Raw genomic sequence first — 21,471 nt, 5'->3', positions numbered from 1 at the left:
GGGGGATGTTGGTAAGGGGCCGCGGGATGTGGAAGTTGGGATGAGAGAGAGGGTGGGGACATTGGGAGGTGAGGGGTGTGGGAGATGGTGAGGGGGCGGTGAGAGGGTGCTGGGGGAGGGATAACAGGACGTTGTGAGGTGAGAGGGTGCTGGGGGGGGAGACGTTGGGAGGTGAGGGGGATGCAAAATGGGGACGTTGGGAGGTGAGAGGGAGCCGAGGGATGGGGACATTGGGAGGTGAGAGGGGGCCGCGGGATGGGGACGTTGGGAGGTGAGAGGGGGCCGAGGGATGGGGACATTGGGAGGTGAGAGGGGTCCACGGGATGGGGACGTTGGGAGGTGAGAGGGCTCCACGGGAAGGGATTTTGCAAAGTTTGAGGGGAACGTTGGGAGGTGAGAGGGGGCCGCGGGATTGAGGTGATGGGAAGGTGAGAGGGGTCCGCGAGATGAGACGTTGCAAAGTTTGAGGGGGACGTTGGGAGGTGAGAAGGGGCCGCGGGATTGGGACGTTGGGAGGTGATGGGAAGGTGAGAGGGGTCAGCGAGATGGGACGTTGCAAAGTTTGAGGGGGACGTTGGGAGGGGGCCACGGGATGGGGACGTTGGGAGGCGGGAAGGGGTCTGCGGTGCATTACATAAATGTACTAATATTGATTTTTTTGGCCTTTTACTGAACACCTTTATACTACTTTCTCAGGTGATTCTGTTTTCGTTTAGCTCTGGCTGTAGAAGGGGTTAATTTGCCATGGCACAGTGAGCCACGTAGTTACGTACCCGTCATGTCCTAGTTTGCAGTTCCTGCTCTCTGACTCATCTGACAAACCTGAAGTGTAGCAATAATGTGAGGACAGTCCCACACAGAGCTCACGTGTGCAGTCACAACAGGGTCATCACGTGTCACCAACACGGAATCATGGGCTGCATAGGTTAAACACACACATTTGCCTGCGAGGGGTTAATTAAAGGTGCAGTCCCACTTATTCTGATTAAAATAAGTACCTTTGGTATAACTGCCCCCTCCCTCCCATGCTGAGCCTGATTAGACGCAGAACCCTGATCACTGCATCGTTGGATATGAGCAGGGCGTGTTTATATTCTGTGCTATCGGCTGTTTGGCGCTAAATGTGAAAAGCAAACACGTTTGAAATCGCCAGGGAGCTGAGACCCCATTATTATCCGGCGCCTCTCCCTGTGTACCCTGTATTTATTAATCCTGTAGCGTCTGTCCCCTCAAATGAGCCGGTGTTTGCTGCGTGTGGGGCACGGCCGGTGTTTGCTGTGTGGGGCACAGCCGGGTGTTTTCCGACGTGGTTCTGCTGCGCGGTCTGATGCTCCTCTGTTGGATGGATCCTCAGGCGGATGCCTCTGGAGGGGACTCCCGACTGGAGTGTACCCCTATAAATAGTCTATCAAGGAGTCTGGGTAGGCTCCTCTGCAACAGGCTGCACTTCCCTCAGGCAACGTCCTGCAGCATCTCTCTCACTATTGCTACAGTGAAAAGGGCCCCTATCTGAGGCCTTTCCTTACAGCACTCGCATATCAGTTCCTCTACTGTGGCTCGGGGGACTATCGGTGACCTTGAGGGCAATTCTGGCTTAGCCCAACGGAGCACAGCTCCTTGGACCCTACCTGCTCCCTCTCTGTCCAGATCTTCACTGCCTCTTCCTGTCCCAGCATGCAGTATATCTCCCGTCTCTTTCATGTGAAACAGCCATACCATTGGTTTCCTGTGGTCAGGTGGTACTCACCCCCTATGCACTATGGGGCTTGTAGTCTCCGTGGGGTCTGTATTACATTGGGACCGCGTGCGCATGGCGTGCTGCGCATGCGCGATTCCTAATGGCCACTGCGTGTGCTCTACGCATGTGCGAACCGAAACAGATGTGCGCGCAACCAGCAATGGCGGCTCCCTGCGAAGAGGGCCGTCGGCGAGCCTGTCGCCCTCCCTGCAACATCCCCCTGACATCGGAGGTAGGGGAAGGGACAGGAGAGTGGGGGAAGACTGGGGAGAACACCTGGCCACACTGTCAGCGGAACGTGGCAGTCTCTGCGTGTTGCCGGAGCGTGGTGGTCTCTGTGTGTTGACGCAATGTGGTGGTCTCTGCGGGTTGCTGTCAGTGGAACGTGGCGGTCTCTGTGTGTTGCCGGAGCGTGGCGGTCTCTGCATATGCTATCAACGGACCATAGTGGTCTCTGCGTGTTTTCGGAGCGTGGCGGATTCTGTGTGTTGCTGTCAGCGGAACATGGCTGTGTCTGCGTGTTTCCGGAGTGTGGCGATCTCTGCGTGTTGACAGGATGTGTTCTGTGCCTGCTTGTTGGTTACGGGAACGGGATGTGTTCTGTGCCTGCTTGTTGGTTACGGGAACGGGATGTGTTCTGTGCCTGCTTGTTGGTTACGGGAACGGGATGTGTTCTGTGCCTGCTTGTTGGTTACGGGAACGGGATGTGTTCTGTGCCTGCTTGTTGGTTACGGGAACGGGATGTGTTCTGTGTCTGCTTGTTGGTTACGGGAACGGGATGTGTTCTGTGCCTGCTTGTTGGTTACGGGAACGGGATGTGTTCTGTGCCTGCTTGTTGGTTACGGGAACGGGATGTGTTCTGTGCCTGCTTGTTGGTTACGGGAACGGGATGTGTTCTGTGCCTGCTTGTTGGTTACGGGAACGGGATGTGTTCTGTGCCTGCTTGTTGGATACGGGAACGGGATGTGTTCTGTGTCTGCTTATTGGTTACGGGAACGGGATGTGTTCTGTGTCTGCTTGTTGGTTACGGGAACGGGATGTGTTCTGTGCCTGCTTGTTGGTTATGGGAACGGGATGTGTTCTGTGTCTGCTTGTTGGTTACGGGAACGGGATGTGTTCTGTGTCTGCTTGTTGGTTACGGGAACGGGATGTGTTCTGTGTCTGCTTGTTGGTTACGGGAACGGGATGTGTTCTGTGCCTGCTTGTTGTTACGGGAACGGGATGTGTTCTGTGCCTGCTTGTTGTTACGGGAACGGGATGTGTTCTGTGACTGCTTGTTGGTTACTGGAACGGGATGTGTTCTGTGCCTGCTTGTTGTTACGGGAACGGGATGTGTTCTGTGCCTGCTTGTTGTTACGGGAACGGGATGTGTTCTGTGCCTGCTTGTTGTTACGGGAACGGGATGTGTTCTGTGACTGCTTGTTGGTTACGGGAACGGGATGTGTTCTGTGCCTGCTTGTTGTTACGGGAACGGGATGTGTTCTGTGACTGCTTGTTGGTTACTGGAACGGGATGTGTTCTGTGCCTGCTTGTTGGTTACGGGAACGGGGTGTGTTCTTTGCCTGCTTGTTGGTTACTGGAACGGGATGTGTTCTGTGCCTGCTTGTTGGTTACGGGAACGGGATGTGTTCTGTGCCTGCTTGTTGGTTACGGGAACGGATGTGTTCTGTGTCTGCTTGTTGGATACGGGAACGGGATGTGTTCTGTGTCTGCTTGTTGGTTACGGGAACGGGATGTGTTCTGTGCCTGCTTGTTGGTTACGGGAACGGGATGTGTTCTGTGCCTGCTTGTTGGTTACGGGAACGGGATGTGTTCTGTGCCTGCTTGTTGGTTACGGGAACGGGATGTGTTCTGTGCCTGCTTGTTGGATACGGGAACGGGATGTGTTCTGTGTCTGCTTGTTGGTTACGGGAACGGGATGTGTTCTGTGCCTGCTTGTTGGTTATGGGAACGGGATGTGTTCTGTGCCTGCTTGTTGGTTACGGGAACGGGATGTGTTCTGTGCCTGCTTGTTGGTTACGGGAACGGGATGTGTTCTGTGTCTGCTTATTGGTTACGGGAACGGGATGTGTTCTGTGTCTGCTTGTTGGTTACGGGAACGGGATGTGTTCTGTGCCTGCTTGTTGGTTACGGGAACGGGATGTGTTCTGTATCTGCTTGTTGGATACGGGAACGGGATGTGTTCTGTGTCTGCTTGTTGGTTTCGGGAACGGGATGTGTTCTGTGCCTGCTTGTTGGTTACGGGAACGGGATGTGTTCTTTGCCTGCTTGTTGGTTACGGGAACGGGATGTGTTCTGTGTCTGCTTGTTGGTTACGGGAACGGGATGTGTTCTGTGCCTGCTTGTTGGTTATGGGAACGGGATGTGTTCTGTGCCTGCTTGTTGGTTACTGGAACGTGATGTGTTCTGTGTCTGCTTGTTGGTTACGGGAACGGGATGTGTTCTGTGTCTGCTTGTTGGTTACGGGAACGGGATGTGTTCTGTGCCTGCTTGTTGGTTACGGGAACGGGATGTGTTCTGTGCCTGCTTGTTGGTTACGGGAACGGGATGTGTTCTGTGTCTGCTTGTTGGTTACTGGAACGGGATGTGTTCTGTGCCTGCTTGTTGGTTACGGGAACGTGATGTGTCTTTGCCTGCTTGTTGGATACGGGAACGGGATGTGTTCTGTGCCTGCTTGTTGGATACGGGAACGGGATGTGTTCTGTGCCTGCTTGTTGGTTACGGGAACGGGATGTGTTCTGTGTCTGCTTGTTGGTTACGGGAACGGGCTGTGTTCTGTGCCTGCTTGTTGGTTATTCGAACGGGATGTGTTCTGTGCCTGCTTGTTGGATACGGGAACGGGATGTGTTCTGTGCCTGCTTGTTGGTTACGGGAACGGGATGTGTTCTGTGCCTGCTTGTTGGTTACGGGAACGGGATGTGTTCTGTGTCTGCTTGTTGGTTACGGGAACGGGATGTGTTCTGTGTCTGCTTGTTGGTTACGGGAACGGGATGTGTTCTGTGCCTGCTTGTTGGTTACGGGAACGGGATGTGTTCTGTGCCTGCTTGTTGGTTACGGGAACGGGATGTGTTCTGTGTCTGCTTGTTGGTTACGGGAACGGGATGTGTTCTGTGTCTGCTTGTTGGTTACGGGAACGGGATGTGTTCTGTGTCTGCTTGTTGGTTACGGGAACGGGATGTGTTCTGTGCCTGCTTGTTGGTTACGGGAACGGGATGTGTTCTGTGCCTGCTTGTTGGTTACGGGAACGGGATGTGTTCTGTGTCTGCTTGTTGGTTACGGGAACGGGATGTGTTCTGTGTCTGCTTGTTGGTTACGGGAACCGGATGTGTTCTGTGCCTGCTTGTTGGTTACGGGAACGGGATGTGTTCTGTGTCTGCTTGTTGGTTACGGGAACGGGATGTGTTCTGTGTCTGCTTGTTGGTTACGGGAACCGGATGTGTTCTGTGCCTGCTTGTTGGTTACGGGAACGGGATGTGTTCTGTGTCTGCTTGTTGGTTACGGGAACGTGATGTGTTCTGTGTCTGCTTGTTGGTTACGGGAACGTGATGTGTTCTGTGTCTGCTTGTTGGTTACGGGAACGGGATGTGTTCTGTGTCTGCTTGTTGGTTACGGGAACGGGATGTGTTCTGTGTCTGCTTGTTGGTTACGGGAACGGGATGTGTTCTTTGCCTGCTTGTTGGTTACGGGAACGGGATGTGTTCTGTGTCTGCTTGTTGGTTACGGGAACGGGATGTGTTCTGTGCCTGCTTGTTGGTTACGGGAACGGGATGTGTTCTTTGCCTGCTTGTTGGTTACGGGAACGGGATGTGTTCTGTGTCTGCTTGTTGGTTACGGGAACGGGATGTGTTCTGTGTCTGCTTGTTGGTTACGGGAACGGGATGTGTTCTGTGTCTGCTTGTTGGTTACGGGAACGGGATGTGTTCTGTGCCTGCTTGTTGGTTACGGGAACGGGATGTGTTCTGTGCCTGCTTGTTGGTTACTGGAACGTGATGTGTTCTGTTCCTGCTTGTTGGTTACGGGAACGGGATGTGTTCTGTGCCTGCTTGTTGGTTATGGGAACGGGATGTGTTCTGTGTCTGCTTGTTGGTTATTGGAACGGGATGTGTTCTGTGTCTGCTTGTTGGATACGGGAACGGGATGTGTTCTGTGCCTGCTTATTGGTTACGGGAACGGGATGTGTTCTGTGTCTGCTTGTTGGTTACGGGAACGGGATGTGTTCTGTGCCTGCTTATTGGTTACGGGAACGGGATGTGTTCTGTGTCTGCTTATTGGTTACGGGAACGGGATGTGTTCTGTGTCTGCTTGTTGGTTACGGGAACGGGATGTGTTCTGTGCCTGCTTGTTGGTTACGGGAACGGGATGTGTTCTGTGCCTGCTTGTTGGATACGGGAACGGGATGTGTTCTGTGTCTGCTTGTTGGATACGGGAACGGGATGTGTTCTGTGTCTGCTTGTTGGATACGGGAACGGGATGTGTTCTGTTCCTGCTTGTTGGTTACGGGAACGGGATGTGTTCTGTGTCTGCTTGTTGGATACGGGAACAGGGTGTGTTCTGTTCCTGCTTGTTGGTTACGGGAACGGGATGTGTTCTGTGCCTGCTTGTTGGTTATGGGAACGGGATGTGTTCTGTGTCTGCTTGTTGGTTACTGGAACGGGATGTGTTCTGTGCCTGCTTGTTGGTTACTGGAACGGGATGTGTTCTGTGCCTGCTTGTTGGTTATTGGAACGGGATGTGTTCTGTGTCTGCTTGTTGGATACGGGAACGGGATGTGTTCTGTGCCTGCTTATTGATTACGGGAACAGGATGTGTTCTGTGCCTGCTTGTTGGTTACGGGAACGGGATGTGTTCTGTGTCTGCTTGTTGGATACGGGAACAGGGTGTGTTCTGTGTCTGCTTGTTGGTTACGGGAACGGGATGTGTTCTGTGCCTGCTTGTTGGTTACGGGAACGGGATGTGTTCTGTGTCTGCTTGTTGGATACGGGAACGGGATGTGTTCTGTGCCTGCTTGTTGGTTACGGGAACGGGATGTGTTCTGTGTCTGCTTGTTGGATACGGGAACGGGATGTGTTCTGTGCCTGCTTGTTGGTTACGGGAACGGGATGTGTTCTGTGCCTGCTTGTTGGTTACGGGAACGGGATGTGTTCTGTGTCTGCTTGTTGGTTACGGGAACGGGATGTGTTCTGTGCCTGCTTGTTGGTTACGGGAACGGGATGTGTTCTGTGCCTGCTTGTTGGTTACGGGAACGGGATGTGTTCTGTGCCTGCTTGTTGGTTACGGGAACGGGATGTGTTCTGTGCCTGCTTGTTGGTTATGGGAACGGGATGTGTTCTGTGCCTGCTTGTTGGTTATGGGAACGGGATGTGTTCTGTGCCTGCTTGTTGGTTATGGGAACGGGATGTGTTCTGTGCCTGCTTGTTGGTTATGGGAACGGGATGTGTTCTGTGTCTGCTTGTTGGTTACGGGAACGGGATGTGTTCTGTGCCTGCTTGTTGGTTACTGGAACGGGATGTGTTCTGTGCCTGCTTGTTGGTTATGGGAACGGGATGTGTTCTGTGCCTGCTTGTTGGTTATGGGAACGGGATGTGTTCTGTGCCTGCTTGTTGGTTATGGGAACGGGATGTGTTCTGTGCCTGCTTGTTGGTTATGGGAACGGGATGTGTTCTGTGCCTGCTTGTTGGTTACGGGAACGTGATGTGTTCTGTGTCTGCTTGTTGGTTACTGGAACGGGATGTGTTCTGTGCCTGCTTGTTGGTTACTGGAACGTGATGTGTCTTTGCCTGCTTGTTGGTTACGGGAACGGGATGTGTTCTGTGCCTGCTTGTTGGTTACGGGAACGGGATGTGTCTTTGCCTGCTTGTTGGTTACTGGAACGGGCTGTGTTCTGTGCCTGCTTGTTGGTTACTGGAACGGGGTGTGTTCTGTGCCTGCTTGTTGGTTACGGGAACGGGATGTGTTCTGTGCCTGCTTGTTGGTTACGGGAACAGGATGTGTTCTGTGCCTGCTTGTTGGTTACGGGAACGTGATGTGTCTTTGCCTGCTTGTTGGTTACTGGAACGTGATGTGTCTTTGCCTGCTTGTTGGTTTCGGGAACGGGATGTGTTCTGTGTCTGCTTGTTGGTTACTGGAACGGGATGTGTCTTTGTCTGCTTGTTGGTTACTGGAACGGGATGTGTTCTGTGTCTGCTTGTAGGTTACTGGAACGTGATGTGTTCTGTGCCTGCTTGTTGGTTACGGGAACGTGATGTGTTCTGTGTCTGCTTGTTGGTTACGGGAACGTGATGTGTTCTGTGCCTGCTTGTTGGTTACTGGAACGTGATGTGTCTTTGCCTGCTTGTTGGTTACTGGAACGTGATGTGTCTTTGCCTGCTTGTTGGTTACAGGAATGCCTTTGGTTCAGGCTGTAGCGATCCTTCAGAAGCATTGCCGCGCCATCAGAAATGTCCAGATCCTCTACAGCGAGCAGGTGAGTCCTTATCTGCTCCTCAACTAGTCATGTGAACCTTGGGGACACCAGAAAAGCCGCACTGTAAAAAGGGCCAATTGCTAGTTCTTTGGGTCAGGTAATTATTGTGCATTAATATAATAATACAGGTAACTTTATTTCATATAGCGCATTTCTCTCATTGGGATGCCGCGCTGCACAATTACAATACAGCGAGCGGCACGCAGCACATAGGACACAATAGGCACTGTGTCCCCCAGTAGCCACGGGTGGAGAGCTGTGGTTAGTGATACAAGCTGTTAGTCTCTCTGTGACAAACTGTTAGGCTCCGGCCAGACAGGGATCGAGCGCGTTGGCGCTCATGCGCGGTGACGTTACACTCCCTGCTCGGCCGGAAGATTTGTTGCCGGCTAGGTGCGTGGGGGGGGGGGGGCGCGGCCATGACGGCACAGAGCTGGTTCGCCCTCATTGGGCGAACCGCTCACGTGACATGCTTGTGGACGACAAATTCAAATTTGCCTGCAGGCGCTCACTCACATTGCCTCAATGTGTTTCATAGCGGTCAGCGTGAGCGTGCCCGCCAGCTCAGCGTCACCATGGCCGAGGCCAAAGTGGCCCGACCAAAAACATTGTCAAGCAGTCCGGCCATACTGCGCGTGATGCTACAGAATTTGGAGGAGACAAATCCATTAGATTTTTCGCGTGATGGCCGCGTCACATGACAAGTTTGAACCAATGAGGGCAAGCATGAATTGTTCAGCTTGCTGACGTCACAGCCACGCCTCTCCGGCGCGCGTGTAAACGGAGGACACAGAATGCTCAGGTGACGGGCGTGCACACCTCCTTGAGCTCTGTCTCGCACGCTCTATGTCCGCAGCCTAAGACTTTGTACTCTCTCTCAGTGTCCCCTGAACCTCGACCTGATCCTCAGTCTGACCCAGGACGGAATCAAGCTCCTGTTTGATGCTTTTAACCAAAGGCTGAAGGTGAGAGAGGGTCTGGAGGAGAGGAGAGGTGAGGGTCTGGAGGAGAGGAGAGGTGAGGGTCTGGAGGAGAGGAGAGGTGAGGGTCTGGAGGAGAGGAGAGGTGAGGGTCTGGAGGAGAGGAGAGGTGAGGGTCTGGAGGAGAGGAGAGGTGAGGGTCTGGAGGAGAGGAGAGGTGAGGGTCTGGAGGAGAGGTGAGGGTCTGGAGGAGAGGAGAGGTGAGGGTCTGGAGGAGAGGAGAGGTGAGGGTCTGGAGGAGAGGAGAGGTGAGGGTCTGGAGGAGAGGAGAGGTGAGGGTCTGGAGGAGAGGAGAGGTGAGGGTCTGGAGGAGAGGAGAGGTGAGGGTCTGGAGGAGAGGAGAGGTGAGGGTCTGGAGGAGAGGAGAGGTGAGGGTCTGGAGGAGAGGAGAGGTGAGGGTCTGGAGGAGAGGAGAGGTGAGGGTCTGGAGGAGAGGTGAGGGTCTGGAGGAGAGGAGAGGTGAGGGTCTGGAGGAGAGGAGAGGTGAGGGTCTGGAGGAGAGGAGAGGTGAGGGTCTGGAGGAGAGGTGAGGGTCTGGAGGAGAGGTGAGGGTCTGGAGGAGAGGTGAGGGTCTGGAGGAGAGGTGAGGGTCTGGAGGAGAGGTGAGGGTCTGGAGGAGAGGTGAGGGTCTGGAGGAGAGGTGAGGGTCTGGAGGAGAGGTGAGGGTCTGGAGGAGAGGTGAGGGTCTGGAGGAGAGGTGAGGGTCTGGAGGAGAGGTGAGGGTCTGGAGGAGAGGTGAGGGTCTGGAGGAGAGGTGAGGGTCTGGAGGAGAGGTGAGGGTCTGGAGGAGAGGTGAGGGTCTGGAGGAGAGGAGAGGTGAGGGTCTGGAGGAGAGGAGAGGTGGGGGTCTGGAGGAGAGGAGAGGTGGGGGTCTGGAGGAGAGGAGAGGTGGGGGTCTGGAGGAGAGGAGAGTTGGGGGTCTGGAGGAGAGGAGAGGTGAGGGTCTGGAGGAGAGGAGAGGTGAGGGTCTGGAGGAGAGGAGAGGTGAGGGTCTGGAGGAGAGGAGAGGTGAGGGTCTGGAGGAGAGGAGAGGTGAGGGTCTGGAGGAGAGGAGAGGTGAGGGTCTGGAGGAGAGGAGAGGTGAGGGTCTGGAGGAGAGGAGAGGTGAGGGTCTGGAGGAGAGGAGAGGTGAGGGTCTGGAGGAGAGGAGAGGTGAGGGTCTGGAGGAGAGGAGAGGTGAGGGTCTGGAGGAGAGGAGAGGTGAGGGTCTGGAGGAGAGGAGAGGTGAGGGTCTGGAGGAGAGGAGAGGTGAGGGTCTGGAGGAGAGGAGAGGTGAGGGTCTGGAGGAGAGGTGAGGGTCTGGAGGAGAGGTGAGGGTCTGGAGGAGAGGTGAGGGTCTGGAGGAGAGGTGAGGGTCTGGAGGAGAGGTGAGGGTCTGGAGGAGAGGAGAGGTGAGGGTCTGGAGGAGAGGAGAGGTGGGGGTCTGGAGGAGAGGAGAGGTGGGGGTCTGGAGGAGAGGAGAGGTGGGGGTCTGGAGGAGAGGAGAGTTGGGGGTCTGGAGGAGAGGAGAGTTGGGGGTCTGGAGGAGAGGAGAGGTGAGGGTCTGGAGGAGAGGAGAGGTGAGGGTCTGGAGGAGAGGAGAGGTGAGGGTCTGGAGGAGAGGAGAGGTGAGGGTCTGGAGGAGAGGAGAGGTGAGGGTCTGGAGGAGAGGAGAGGTGAGGGTCTGGAGGAGAGGAGAGGTGAGGGTCTGGAGGAGAGGAGAGGTGAGGGTCTGGAGGAGAGGAGAGGTGAGGGTCTGGAGGAGAGGAGAGGTGAGGGTCTGGAGGAGAGGAGAGGTGAGGGTCTGGAGGAGAGGAGAGGTGAGGGTCTGGAGGAGAGGAGAGGTGAGGGTCTGGAGGAGAGGAGAGGTGAGGGTCTGGAGGAGAGGAGAGGTGAGGGTCTGGAGGAGAGGAGAGGTGAGGGTCTGGAGGAGAGGAGAGGTGAGGGTCTGGAGGAGAGGAGAGGTGAGGGTCTGGAGGAGAGGAGAGGTGAGGGTCTGGAGGAGAGGTGAGGGTCTGGAGGAGAGGTGAGGGTCTGGAGGAGAGGTGAGGGTCTGGAGGAGAGGTGAGGGTCTGGAGGAGAGGTGAGGGTCTGGAGGAGAGGTGAGGGTCTGGAGGAGAGGAGAGGTGAGGGTCTGGAGGAGAGGAGAGGTGGGGGTCTGGAGGAGAGGAGAGGTGGGGGTCTGGAGGAGAGGAGAGGTGGGGGTCTGGAGGAGAGGAGAGTTGGGGGTCTGGAGGAGAGGAGAGTTGGGGGTCTGGAGGAGAGGAGAGGTGAGGGTCTGGAGGAGAGGAGAGGTGAGGGTCTGGAGGAGAGGAGAGGTGAGGGTCTGGAGGAGAGGAGAGGTGAGGGTCTGGAGGAGAGGAGAGGTGAGGGTCTGGAGGAGAGGAGAGGTGAGGGTCTGGAGGAGAGGAGAGGTGAGGGTCTGGAGGAGAGGAGAGGTGAGGGTCTGGAGGAGAGGAGAGGTGAGGGTCTGGAGGAGAGGAGAGGTGAGGGTCTGGAGGAGAGGAGAGGTGAGGGTCTGGAGGAGAGGAGAGGTGAGGGTCTGGAGGAGAGGTGAGGGTCTGGAGGAGAGGTGAGGGTCTGGAGGAGAGGTGAGGGTCTGGAGGAGAGGTGAGGGTCTGGAGGAGAGGTGAGGGTCTGGAGGAGAGGAGAGGTGAGGGTCTGGAGGAGAGGAGAGGTGGGGGTCTGGAGGAGAGGAGAGGTGGGGGTCTGGAGGAGAGGAGAGGTGGGGGTCTGGAGGAGAGGAGAGTTGGGGGTCTGGAGGAGAGGAGAGTTGGGGGTCTGGAGGAGAGGAGAGGTGAGGGTCTGGAGGAGAGGAGAGGTGAGGGTCTGGAGGAGAGGAGAGGTGAGGGTCTGGAGGAGAGGAGAGGTGAGGGTCTGGAGGAGAGGAGAGGTGAGGGTCTGGAGGAGAGGAGAGGTGAGGGTCTGGAGGAGAGGAGAGGTGAGGGTCTGGAGGAGAGGAGAGGTGAGGGTCTGGAGGAGAGGAGAGGTGAGGGTCTGGAGGAGAGGAGAGGTGAGGGTCTGGAGGAGAGGAGAGGTGAGGGTCTGGAGGAGAGGAGAGGTGAGGGTCTGGAGGAGAGGAGAGGTGAGGGTCTGGAGGAGAGGAGAGGTGAGGGTCTGGAGGAGAGGAGAGGTGAGGGTCTGGAGGAGAGGAGAGGTGAGGGTCTGGAGGAGAGGAGAGGTGAGGGTCTGGAGGAGAGGAGAGGTGAGGGTCTGGAGGAGAGGAGAGGTGAGGGTCTGGAGGAGAGGAGAGGTGAGGGTCTGGAGGAGAGGAGAGGTGAGGGTCTGGAGGAGAGGAGAGGTGAGGGTCTGGAGGAGAGGAGAGGTGAGGGTCTGGAGGAGAGGAGAGGTGAGGGTCTGGAGGAGAGGAGAGGTGAGGGTCTGGAGGAGAGGAGAGGTGAGGGTCTGGAGGAGAGGAGAGGTGAGGGTCTGGAGGAGAGGAGAGGTGAGGGTCTGGAGGAGAGGAGAGGTGAGGGTCTGGAGGAGAGGAGAGGTGAGGGTCTGGAGGAGAGGAGAGGTGAGGGTCTGGAGGAGAGGAGAGGTGAGGGTCTGGAGGAGAGGAGAGGTGAGGGTCTGGAGGAGAGGAGAGGTGAGGGTCTGGAGGAGAGGAGAGGTGAGGGTCTGGAGGAGAGGAGAGGTGAGGGTCTGGAGGAGAGGAGAGGTGAGGGTCTGGAGGAGAGGAGAGGTGAGGGTCTGGAGGAGAGGAGAGGTGAGGGTCTGGAGGAGAGGGGAGGTGAGGGTCTGGAGGAGAGGGGAGGTGAGGGTCTGGAGGAGAGGGGAGGTGAGGGTCTGGAGGAGAGGGGAGGTGAGGGTCTGGAGGAGAGGGGAGGTGAGGGTCTGGAGGAGAGGGGAGGTGAGGGTCTGGAGGAGAGGGGAGGTGAGGGTCTGGAGGAGAGGGAGGTGAGGGTCTGGAGGAGAGGAGAGGTGAGGGTCTGGAGGAGAGGAGAGGTGAGGGTCTGGAGGAGAGGAGAGGTGAGGGTCTGGAGGAGAGGAGAGGTGAGGGTCTGGAGGAGAGGAGAGGTGAGGGTCTGGAGGAGAGGAGAGGTGAGGGTCTGGAGGAGAGGAGAGGTGAGGGTCTGGAGGAGAGGAGAGGTGAGGGTCTGGAGGAGAGGAGAGGTGAGGGTCTGGAGGAGAGGAGAGGTGAGGGTCTGGAGGAGAGGAGAGGTGAGGGTCTGGAGGAGAGGAGAGGTGAGGGTCTGGAGGAGAGGAGAGGTGAGGGTCTGGAGGAGAGGAGAGGTGAGGGTCTGGAGGAGAGGAGAGGTGAGGGTCTGGAGGAGAGGAGAGGTGAGGGTCTGGAGGAGAGGAGAGGTGAGGGTCTGGAGGAGAGGAGAGGTGAGGGTCTGGAGGAGAGGAGAGGTGAGGGTCTGGAGGAGAGGTGAGGGTCTGGAGGAGAGGTGAGGGTCTGGAGGAGAGGTGAGGGTCTGGAGGAGAGGTGAGGGTCTGGAGGAGAGGTGAGGGTCTGGAGGTGAGGTGAGGGTCTGGAGGTGAGGGTCTGGAGGTGAGGGTCTGGAGGAGAGGGTCTGGAGGAGAGGAGAGGGTCTGGAGGAGAGGAGAGGGTCTGGAGGAGAGGAGAGGAGAGGGTCTGGAGGAGAGGAGAGGAGAGGGTCTGGAGGAGAGGAGAGGTGAGGGTCTGGAGGAGAGGAGAGGTGAGGGTCTGGAGGAGAGGAGAGGTGAGGGTCTGGAGGAGAGGTGAGGGTCTGGAGGAGAGGTGAGGGTCTGGAGGAGAGGAGAGGTGAGGGTCTGGAGGAGAGGAGAGGTGAGGGTCTGGAGGAGAGGAGAGGTGAGGGTCTGGAGGTGAGGGTCTAGAGGAGAGGTGAGGGTCTGGAGGTGAGGGTCTAGAGGAGAGGTGAGGGTCTGGAGGAGAGGAGAGGTGAGGGTCTGGAGGAGAGGAGAGGTGAGGGTCTGGAGGAGAGGAGAGGTGAGGGTCTGGAGGAGAGGAGAGGTGAGGGTCTGGAGGAGAGGAGAGGTGAGGGTCTGGAGGAGAGGAGAGGTGAGGGTCTGGAGGAGAGGAGAGGTGAGGGTCTGGAGGAGAGGAGAGGTGAGGGTCTGGAGGAGAGGAGAGGTGAGGGTCTGGAGGAGAGGAGAGGTGAGGGTCTGGAGGAGAGGAGAGGTGAGGGTCTGGAGGAGAGGAGAGGTGAGGGTCTGGAGGAGAGGAGAGGTGAGGGTCTGGAGGAGAGGAGAGGTGAGGGTCTGGAGGAGAGGAGAGGTGAGGGTCTGGAGGAGAGGAGAGGTGAGAGGGTCTGGAGGAGAGGTGAGGGTCTGGGGGAGAGGAGAGGTGAGAGGGTCTGGAGGAGAGGAGAGGTGAGAGGGTCTGGAGGAGAGGAGAGGTGAGAGGGTCTGGAGGAGAGGAGAGGTGAGAGGGTCTGGAGGAGAGGAGAGGTGAGAGGGTCTGGAGGAGAGGAGAGGTGAGAGGGTCTGGAGGAGAGGAGAGGTGAGAGGGTCTGGAGGAGAGGAGAGGTGAGAGGGTCTGGAGGAGAGGAGAGGTGAGAGGGTCTGGAGGAGAGGAGAGGTGAGAGGGTCTGGAGGAGAGGAGAGGTGAGAGGGTCTGGAGGAGAGGAGAGGTGAGAGGGTCTGGAGGAGAGGAGAGGTGAGAGGGTCTGGAGGAGAGGAGAGGTGAGAGGGTCTGGAGGAGAGGAGAGGTGAGAGGGTCTGGAGGAGAGGAGAGGTGAGAGGGTCTGGAGGAGAGGAGAGGTGAGAGGGTCTGGAGGAGAGGAGAGGTGAGAGGGTCTGGAGGAGAGGAGAGGTGAGAGGGTCTGGAGGAGAGGAGAGGTGAGAGGGTCTGGAGGAGAGGAGAGGTGAGAGGGTCTGGAGGAGAGGAGAGGTGAGAGGGTCTGGAGGAGAGGAGAGGTGAGAGGGTCTGGAGGAGAGGAGAGGTGAGAGGGTCTGGAGGAGAGGAGAGGTGAGAGGGTCTGGAGGAGAGGAGAGGTGAGAGGGTCTGGAGGAGAGGAGAGGTGAGAGGGTCTGGAGGAGAGGAGAGGTGAGAGGGTCTGGAGGAGAGGAGAGGTGAGAGGGTCTGGAGGAGAGGAGAGGTGAGAGGGTCTGGAGGAGAGGAGAGGTGAGAGGGTCTGGAGGAGAGGAGAGGTGAGAGGGTCTGGAGGAGAGGAGAGGTGAGGGTCTGGAGGAGAGGAGAGGTGAGGGTCTGGAGGAGAGGAGAGGTGAGGGTCTGGAGGAGAGGTGAGGGTCTGGAGGAGAGGTGAGGGTCTGGAGGAGAGGTGAGGGTCTGGAGGAGAGGTGAGGGTCTGGAGGAGAGGTGAGGGTCTGGAGGAGAGGTGAGGGTCTGGAGGAGAGGTGAGGGTCTGAGGAGAGGTGAGGGTCTGGAGGAGAGGTGAGGGTCTGGAGGAGAGGTGAGGGTCTGGAGGAGAGGTGAGGGTCTGGAGGAGAGGTGAGGGTCTGGAGGAGAGGTGAGGGTCTGGAGGAGAGGAGAGGTGAGGGTCTGGAGGAGAGGAGAGGTGAGGGTCTGGAGGAGAGGAGAGGTGGGGGTCTGGAGGAGAGGAGAGGTGGGGGTCTGGAGGAGAGGAGAGGTGGGGGTCTGGAGGAGAGGAGAGTTGGGGGTCTGGAGGAGAGGAGAGGTGAGGGTCTGGAGGAGAGGAGAGGTGAGGGTCTGGAGGAGAGGAGAGGTGAGGGTCTGGAGGAGAGGAGAGGTGAGGGTCTGGAGGAGAGGAGAGGTGAGGGTCTGGAGGAGAGGAGAGGTGAGGGTCTGGAGGAGAGGAGAGGTGAGGGTCTGGAGGAGAGGAGAGGTGAGGGTCTGGAGGAGAGGAGAGGTGAGGGTCTGGAGGAGAGGAGAGGTGAGGGTCTGGAGGAGAGGAGAGGTGAGGGTCTGGAGGAGAGGAGAGGTGAGGGTCTGGAGGAGAGGAGAGGTGAGGGTCTGGAGGAGAGGAGAGGTGAGGGTCTGGAGGAGAGGAGAGGTGAGGGTCTGGAGGAGAGGAGAGGTGAGGGTCTGGAGGAGAGGAGAGGTGAGGGTCTGGAGGAGAGGAGAGGTGAGGGTCTGGAGGAGAGGAGAGGTGAGGGTCTGGAGGAGAGGAGAGGTGAGGGTCTGGAGGAGAGGAGAGGTGAGGGTCTGGAGGAGAGGAGAGGTGAGGGTCTGGAGGAGAGGAGAGGTGAGGGTCTGGAGGAGAGGAGAGGTGAGGGTCTGGAGGAGAGGAGAGGTGAGGGTCTGGAGGAGAGGAGAGGTGAGGGTCTGGAGGAGAGGAGAGGTGAGGGTCTGGAGGAGAGGAGAGGTGAGGGTCTGGAGGAGAGGAGAGGTGAGGGTCTGGAGGAGAGGAGAGGTGAGGGTCTGGAGGAGAGGAGAGGTGAGGGTCTGGAGGAGAGGAGAGGTGAGGGTCTGGAGAGAGGGAGGTGAGGGTCTGGAGGAGAGGTGAGGGTCTGGAGGAGAGGTGAGGGTCTGGAGGAGAGGTGAGGGTCTGGAGGAGAGGTGAGGGTCTGGAGGAGAGGTGAGGGTCTGGAGGAGAGGTGAGGGTCTGGAGGAGAGGTGAGGGTCTGGAGGAGAGGTGAGGGTCTGGAGGAGAGGTGAGGGTCTGGAGGAGAGGTGAGGGTCTGGAGGAGAGGTGAGGGTCTGGAGGAGAGGTGAGGGTCTGGAGGAGAGGTGAGGGTCTGGAGGAGAGGAGAGGTGGGGGTCTGGAGGAGAGGAGAGGTGGGGGTCTGGAGGAGAGGAGAGGTGGGGGTCTGGAGGAGAGGAGAGGTGAGGGTCTGGAGGAGAGGAGAGGTGAGGGTCTGGAGGAGAGGAGAGGTGAGGGTCTGGAGGAGAGGAGAGGTGAGGGTCTGGAGGAGAGGAGAGGTGAGGGTCTGGAGGAGAGGAGAGGTGAGGGTCTGGAGGAGAGGAGAGGTGAGGGTCTGGAGGAGAGGAGAGGTGAGGGTCTGGAGGAGAGGAGAGGTGAGGGTCTGGAGGAGAGGAGAGGTGAGGGTCTGGAGGAGAGGAGAGGTGAGGGTCTGGAGGAGAGGAGAGGTGAGGGTCTGGAGGAGAGGAGAGGTGAGGGTCTGGAGGAGAGGAGAGGTGAGGGTCTGGAGGAGAGGAGAGGTGAGGGTCTGGAGGAGAGGAGAGGTGAGGGTCTGGAGGAGAGGAGAGGTGAGGGTCTGGAGGAGAGGAGAGGTGAGGGTCTGGAGGAGAGGAGAGGTGAGGGTCTGGAGGAGAGGAGAGGTGAGGGTCTGGAGGAGAGGAGAGGTGAGGGTCTGGAGGAGAGGAGAGGTGAGGGTCTGGAGGAGAGGAGAGGTGAGGGTCTGGAGGAGAGGAGAGGTGAGGGTCTGGAGGAGAGGAGAGGTGAGGGTCTGGAGGAGAGGAGAGGTGAGGGTCTGGAGGAGAGGAGAGGTGAGGGTTGAGGGGGTAGGTGGGTCTGGAGGAGAGGAGAGGTGAGGGTCTGGAGGAGAGGAGAGGTGAGGGTCTGGAGGAGAGGAGAGGTGAGGGTCTGGAGGAGAGGAGAGGTGAGGGTCTGGAGGAGAGGAGAGGTGAGGGTCTGGAGGAGAGGAGAGGTGAGGGTCTGGAGGAGAGGAGAGGTGAGGGTCTGGAGGAGAGGAGAGGTGAGGGTCTGGAGGAGAGGTGAGGGTCTGGAGGAGAGGTGAGGGTCTGGAGGAGAGGTGAGGGTCTGGAGGAGAGGTGAGGGTCTGGAGGAGAGGTGAGGGTCTGGAGGAGAGGTGAGGGTCTGGAGGAGAGGTGAGGGTCTGGAGGAGAGGTGAGGGTCTGGAGGAGAGGTGAGGGTCTGGAGGAGAGGTGAGGGTCTGGAGGAGAGGTGAGGGTCTGGAGGAGAGGTGAGGGTCTGGAGGAGAGGTGAGGGTCTGGAGGAGAGGTGAGGGTCTGGAGGAGAGGAGAGGTGAGGGTCTGGAGGAGAGGAGAGGTGGGGGTCTGGAGGAGAGGAGAGGTGGGGGTCTGGAGGAGAGGAGAGGTGGGGGGTCTGGAGGAGAGGAGAGGTGAGGGTCTGGAGGAGAGGAGAGGTGAGGGTCTGGAGGAGAGGAGAGGTGAGGGTCTGGAGGAGAGGAGAGGTGAGGGTCTGGAGGAGAGGAGAGGTGAGGGTCTGGAGGAGAGGAGAGGTGAGGGTCTGGAGGAGAGGAGAGGTGAGGGTCTGGAGGAGAGGAGAGGTGAGGGTCTGGAGGAGAGGAGAGGTGAGGGTCTGGAGGAGAGGTGAGGGTCTGGAGGAGAGGTGAGGGTCTGGAGGAGAGGTGAGGGTCTGGAGGAGAGGTGAGGGTCTGGAGGAGAGGTGAGGGTCTGGAGGAGAGGTGAGGGTCTGGAGGAGAGGTGAGGGTCTGGAGGAGAGGTGAGGGTCTGGAGGAGAGGAGAGGTGAGGGTCTGGAGGAGAGGAGAGGTGGGGGTCTGGAGGAGAGGAGAGGTGGGGGTCTGGAGGAGAGGAGAGGTGGGGGTCTGGAGGAGAGGAGAGGTGAGGGTCTGGAGGAGAGGAGAGGTGAGGGTCTGGAGGAGAGGAGAGGTGAGGGTCTGGAGGAGAGGAGAGGTGAGGGTCTGGAGGAGAGGAGAGGTGAGGGTCTGGAGGAGAGGAGAGGTGAGGGTCTGGAGGAGAGGAGAGGTGAGGGTCTGGAGGAGAGGAGAGGTGAGGGTCTGGAGGAGAGGAGAGGTGAGGGTCTGGAGGAGAGGAGAGGTGAGGGTCTGGAGGAGAGGAGAGGTGAGGGTCTGGAGGAGAGGAGAGGTGAGGGTCTGGAGGAGAGGAGAGGTGAGGGTCTGGAGGAGAGGAGAGGTGAGGGTCTGGAGGAGAGGAGAGGTGAGGGTCTGGAGGAGAGGAGAGGTGAGGGTCTGGAGGAGAGGAGAGGTGAGGGTCTGGAGGAGAGGAGAGGTGAGGGTCTGGAGGAGAGGAGAGGTGAGGGTCTGGAGGAGAGGAGAGGTGAGGGTCTGGAGGAGAGGAGAGGTGAGGGTCTGGAGGAGAGGAGAGGTGAGGGTCTGGAGGAGAGGAGAGGTGAGGGTCTGGAGGAGAGGAGAGGTGAGGGTCTGGAGGAGAGGAGAGGTGAGGGTCTGGAGGAGAGGAGAGGTGAGGGTCTGGAGGAGAGGAGAGGTGAGGGTCTGGAGGAGAGGAGAGGTGAGGGTCTGGAGGAGAGGAGAGGTGAGGGTCTGGAGGAGAGGAGAGGTGAGGGTCTGGAGGAGAGGAGAGGTGAGGGTCTGGAGGAGAGGTGAGGGTCTGGAGGAGAGGTGAGGGTCTGGAGGAGAGGTGAGGGTCTGGAGGAGAGGTGAGGGTCTGGAGGAGAGGTGAGGGTCTGGAGGAGAGGTGAGGGTCTGGAGGAGAGGTGAGGGTCTGGAGGAGAGGTGAGGGTCTGGAGGAGAGGTGAGGGTCTGGAGGAGAGGTGAGGGTCTGGAGGAGAGGTGAGGGTCTGGAGGAGAGGAGAGGTGGGGGTCTGGAGGAGAGGAGAGGTGGGGGTCTGGAGGAGAGGAGAGGTGGGGGTCTGGAGGAGAGGAGAGGTGAGGGTCTGGAGGAGAGGAGAGGTGAGGGTCTGGAGGAGAGGAGAGGTGAGGGTCTGGAGGAGAGGAGAGGTGAGGGTCTGGAGGAGAGGAGAGGTGAGGGTCTGGAGGAGAGGAGAGGTGAGGGTCTGGAGGAGAGGAGAGGTGAGGGTCTGGAGGAGAGGAGAGGTGAGGGTCTGGAGGAGAGGAGAGGTGAGGGTCTGGAGGAGAGGAGAGGTGAGGGTCTGGAGGAGAGGAGAGGTGAGGGTCTGGAGGAGAGGAGAGGTGAGGGTCTGGAGGAGAGGAGAGGTGAGGGTCTGGAGGAGAGGAGAGGTGAGGGTCTGGAGGAGAGGAGAGGTGAGGGTCTGGAGGAGAGGAGAGGTGAGGGTCTGGAGGAGAGGAGAGGTGAGGGTCTGGAGGAGAGGAGAGGTGAGGGTCTGGAGGAGAGGAGAGGTGAGGGTCTGGAGGAGAGGAGAGGTGAGGGTCTGGAGGAGAGGAGAGGTGAGGGTCTGGAGGAGAGGAGAGGTGAGGGTCTGGAGGAGAGGAGAGGTGAGGGTCTGGAGGAGAGGAGAGGTGAGGGTCTGGAGGAGAGGAGAGGTGAGGGTCTGGAGGAGAGGAGAGGTGAGGGTCTGGAGGAGAGGAGAGGTGAGGGTCTGGAGGAGAGGAGAGGTGAGGGTCTGGAGGAGAGGAGAGGTGAGGGTCTGGAGGAGAGGAGAGGTGAGGGTCTGGAGGAGAGGAGAGGTGAGGGTCTGGAGGAGAGGAGAGGTGAGGGTCTGGAGGAGAGGAGAGGTGAGGGTCTGGAGGAGAGGAGAGGTGAGGGTCTGGAGGAGAGGGGAGGTGAGGGTCTGGAGGAGAGGGGAGGTGAGGGTCTGGAGGAGAGGGGAGGTGAGGGTCTGGAGGAGAGGGGAGGTGAGGGTCTGGAGGAGAGGGGAGGTGAGGGTCTGGAGGAGAGGGGAGGTGAGGGTCTGGAGGAGAGGGGAGGTGAGGGTCTGGAGGAGAGGGGAGGTGAGGGTCTGGAGGAGAGGGGAGGTGAGGGTCTGGAGGAGAGGAGAGGTGAGGGTCTGGAGGAGAGGAGAGGTGAGGGTCTGGAGGAGAGGAGAGGTGAGGGTCTGGAGGAGAGGAGAGGTGAGGGTCTGGAGGAGAGGAGAGGTGAGGGTCTGGAGGAGAGGAGAGGTGAGGGTCTGGAGGAGAGGAGAGGTGAGGGTCTGGAGGAGAGGAGAGGTGAGGGTCTGGAGGAGAGGAGAGGTGAGGGTCTGGAGGAGAGGAGAGGTGAGGGTCTGGAGGAGAGGAGAGGTGAGGGTCTGGAGGAGAGGTGAGGGTCTGGAGGAGAGGTGAGGGTCTGGAGGTGAGGTGAGGGTCTGGAGGTGAGGGTCTGGAGGAGAGGGTCTGGAGGAGAGGAGAGGGTCTGGAGGAGAGGAGAGGGTCTGGAGGAGAGGAGAGGAGAGGGTCTGGAGGAGAGGAGAGGTGAGGGTCTGGAGGAGAGGAGAGGTGAGGGTCTGGAGGAGAGGAGAGGTGAGGGTCTGGAGGAGAGGAGAGGTGAGGGTCTGGAGGAGAGGTGAGGGTCTGGAGGAGAGGTGAGGGTCTGGAGGAGAGGAGAGGTGAGGGTCTGGAGGAGAGGAGAGGTGAGGGTCTGGAGGTGAGGGTCTAGAGGAGAGGTGAGGGTCTGGAGGTGAGGGTCTAGAGGAGAGGTGAGGGTCTGGAGGAGAGGAGAGGTGAGGGTCTGGAGGAGAGGAGAGGTGAGGGTCTGGAGGAGAGGAGAGGTGAGGGTCTGGAGGAGAGGAGAGGTGAGGGTCTGGAGGAGAGGAGAGGTGAGGGTCTGGAGGAGAGGAGAGGTGAGGGTCTGGAGGAGAGGAGAGGTGAGAGGGTCTGGAGGAGAGGTGAGGGTCTGGGGGAGAGGAGAGGTGAGGGTCTGGAGGAGAGGAGAGGTGAGAGGGTCTGGAGGAGA

General features: G+C 58.8%; 1 protein-coding gene across 2 annotated transcripts in view; it reads left to right on the top strand.

Annotated features, from left to right (window-relative positions):
* The window catches only part of PHAF1 (phagophore assembly factor 1), a 52,443-nt gene that overhangs the window by 4,842 nt on the left and 26,130 nt on the right, over nt 1-21,471 (top strand). The window contains exons 3-4 of one of the 2 annotated variants that reach the window (XM_075576890.1): nt 8,119-8,201; nt 9,083-9,166. In XM_075576890.1, the coding sequence (XP_075433005.1) occupies nt 8,119-8,201; nt 9,083-9,166 (167 nt within the window). The remainder of the gene's footprint in view (nt 1-8,118; nt 8,202-9,082; nt 9,167-21,471) is intronic. The other variant, XM_075576891.1, reaches the window with a different exon arrangement.

Source organism: Ascaphus truei, chromosome 19 (genome assembly GCF_040206685.1).
Source record: "Ascaphus truei isolate aAscTru1 chromosome 19, aAscTru1.hap1, whole genome shotgun sequence".
Taxonomy (NCBI): domain Eukaryota; kingdom Metazoa; phylum Chordata; class Amphibia; order Anura; family Ascaphidae; genus Ascaphus; species Ascaphus truei.
Note: the sequence above shows the minus strand (reverse complement) of the source record. Positions and strands in the feature narration are given on the sequence as shown.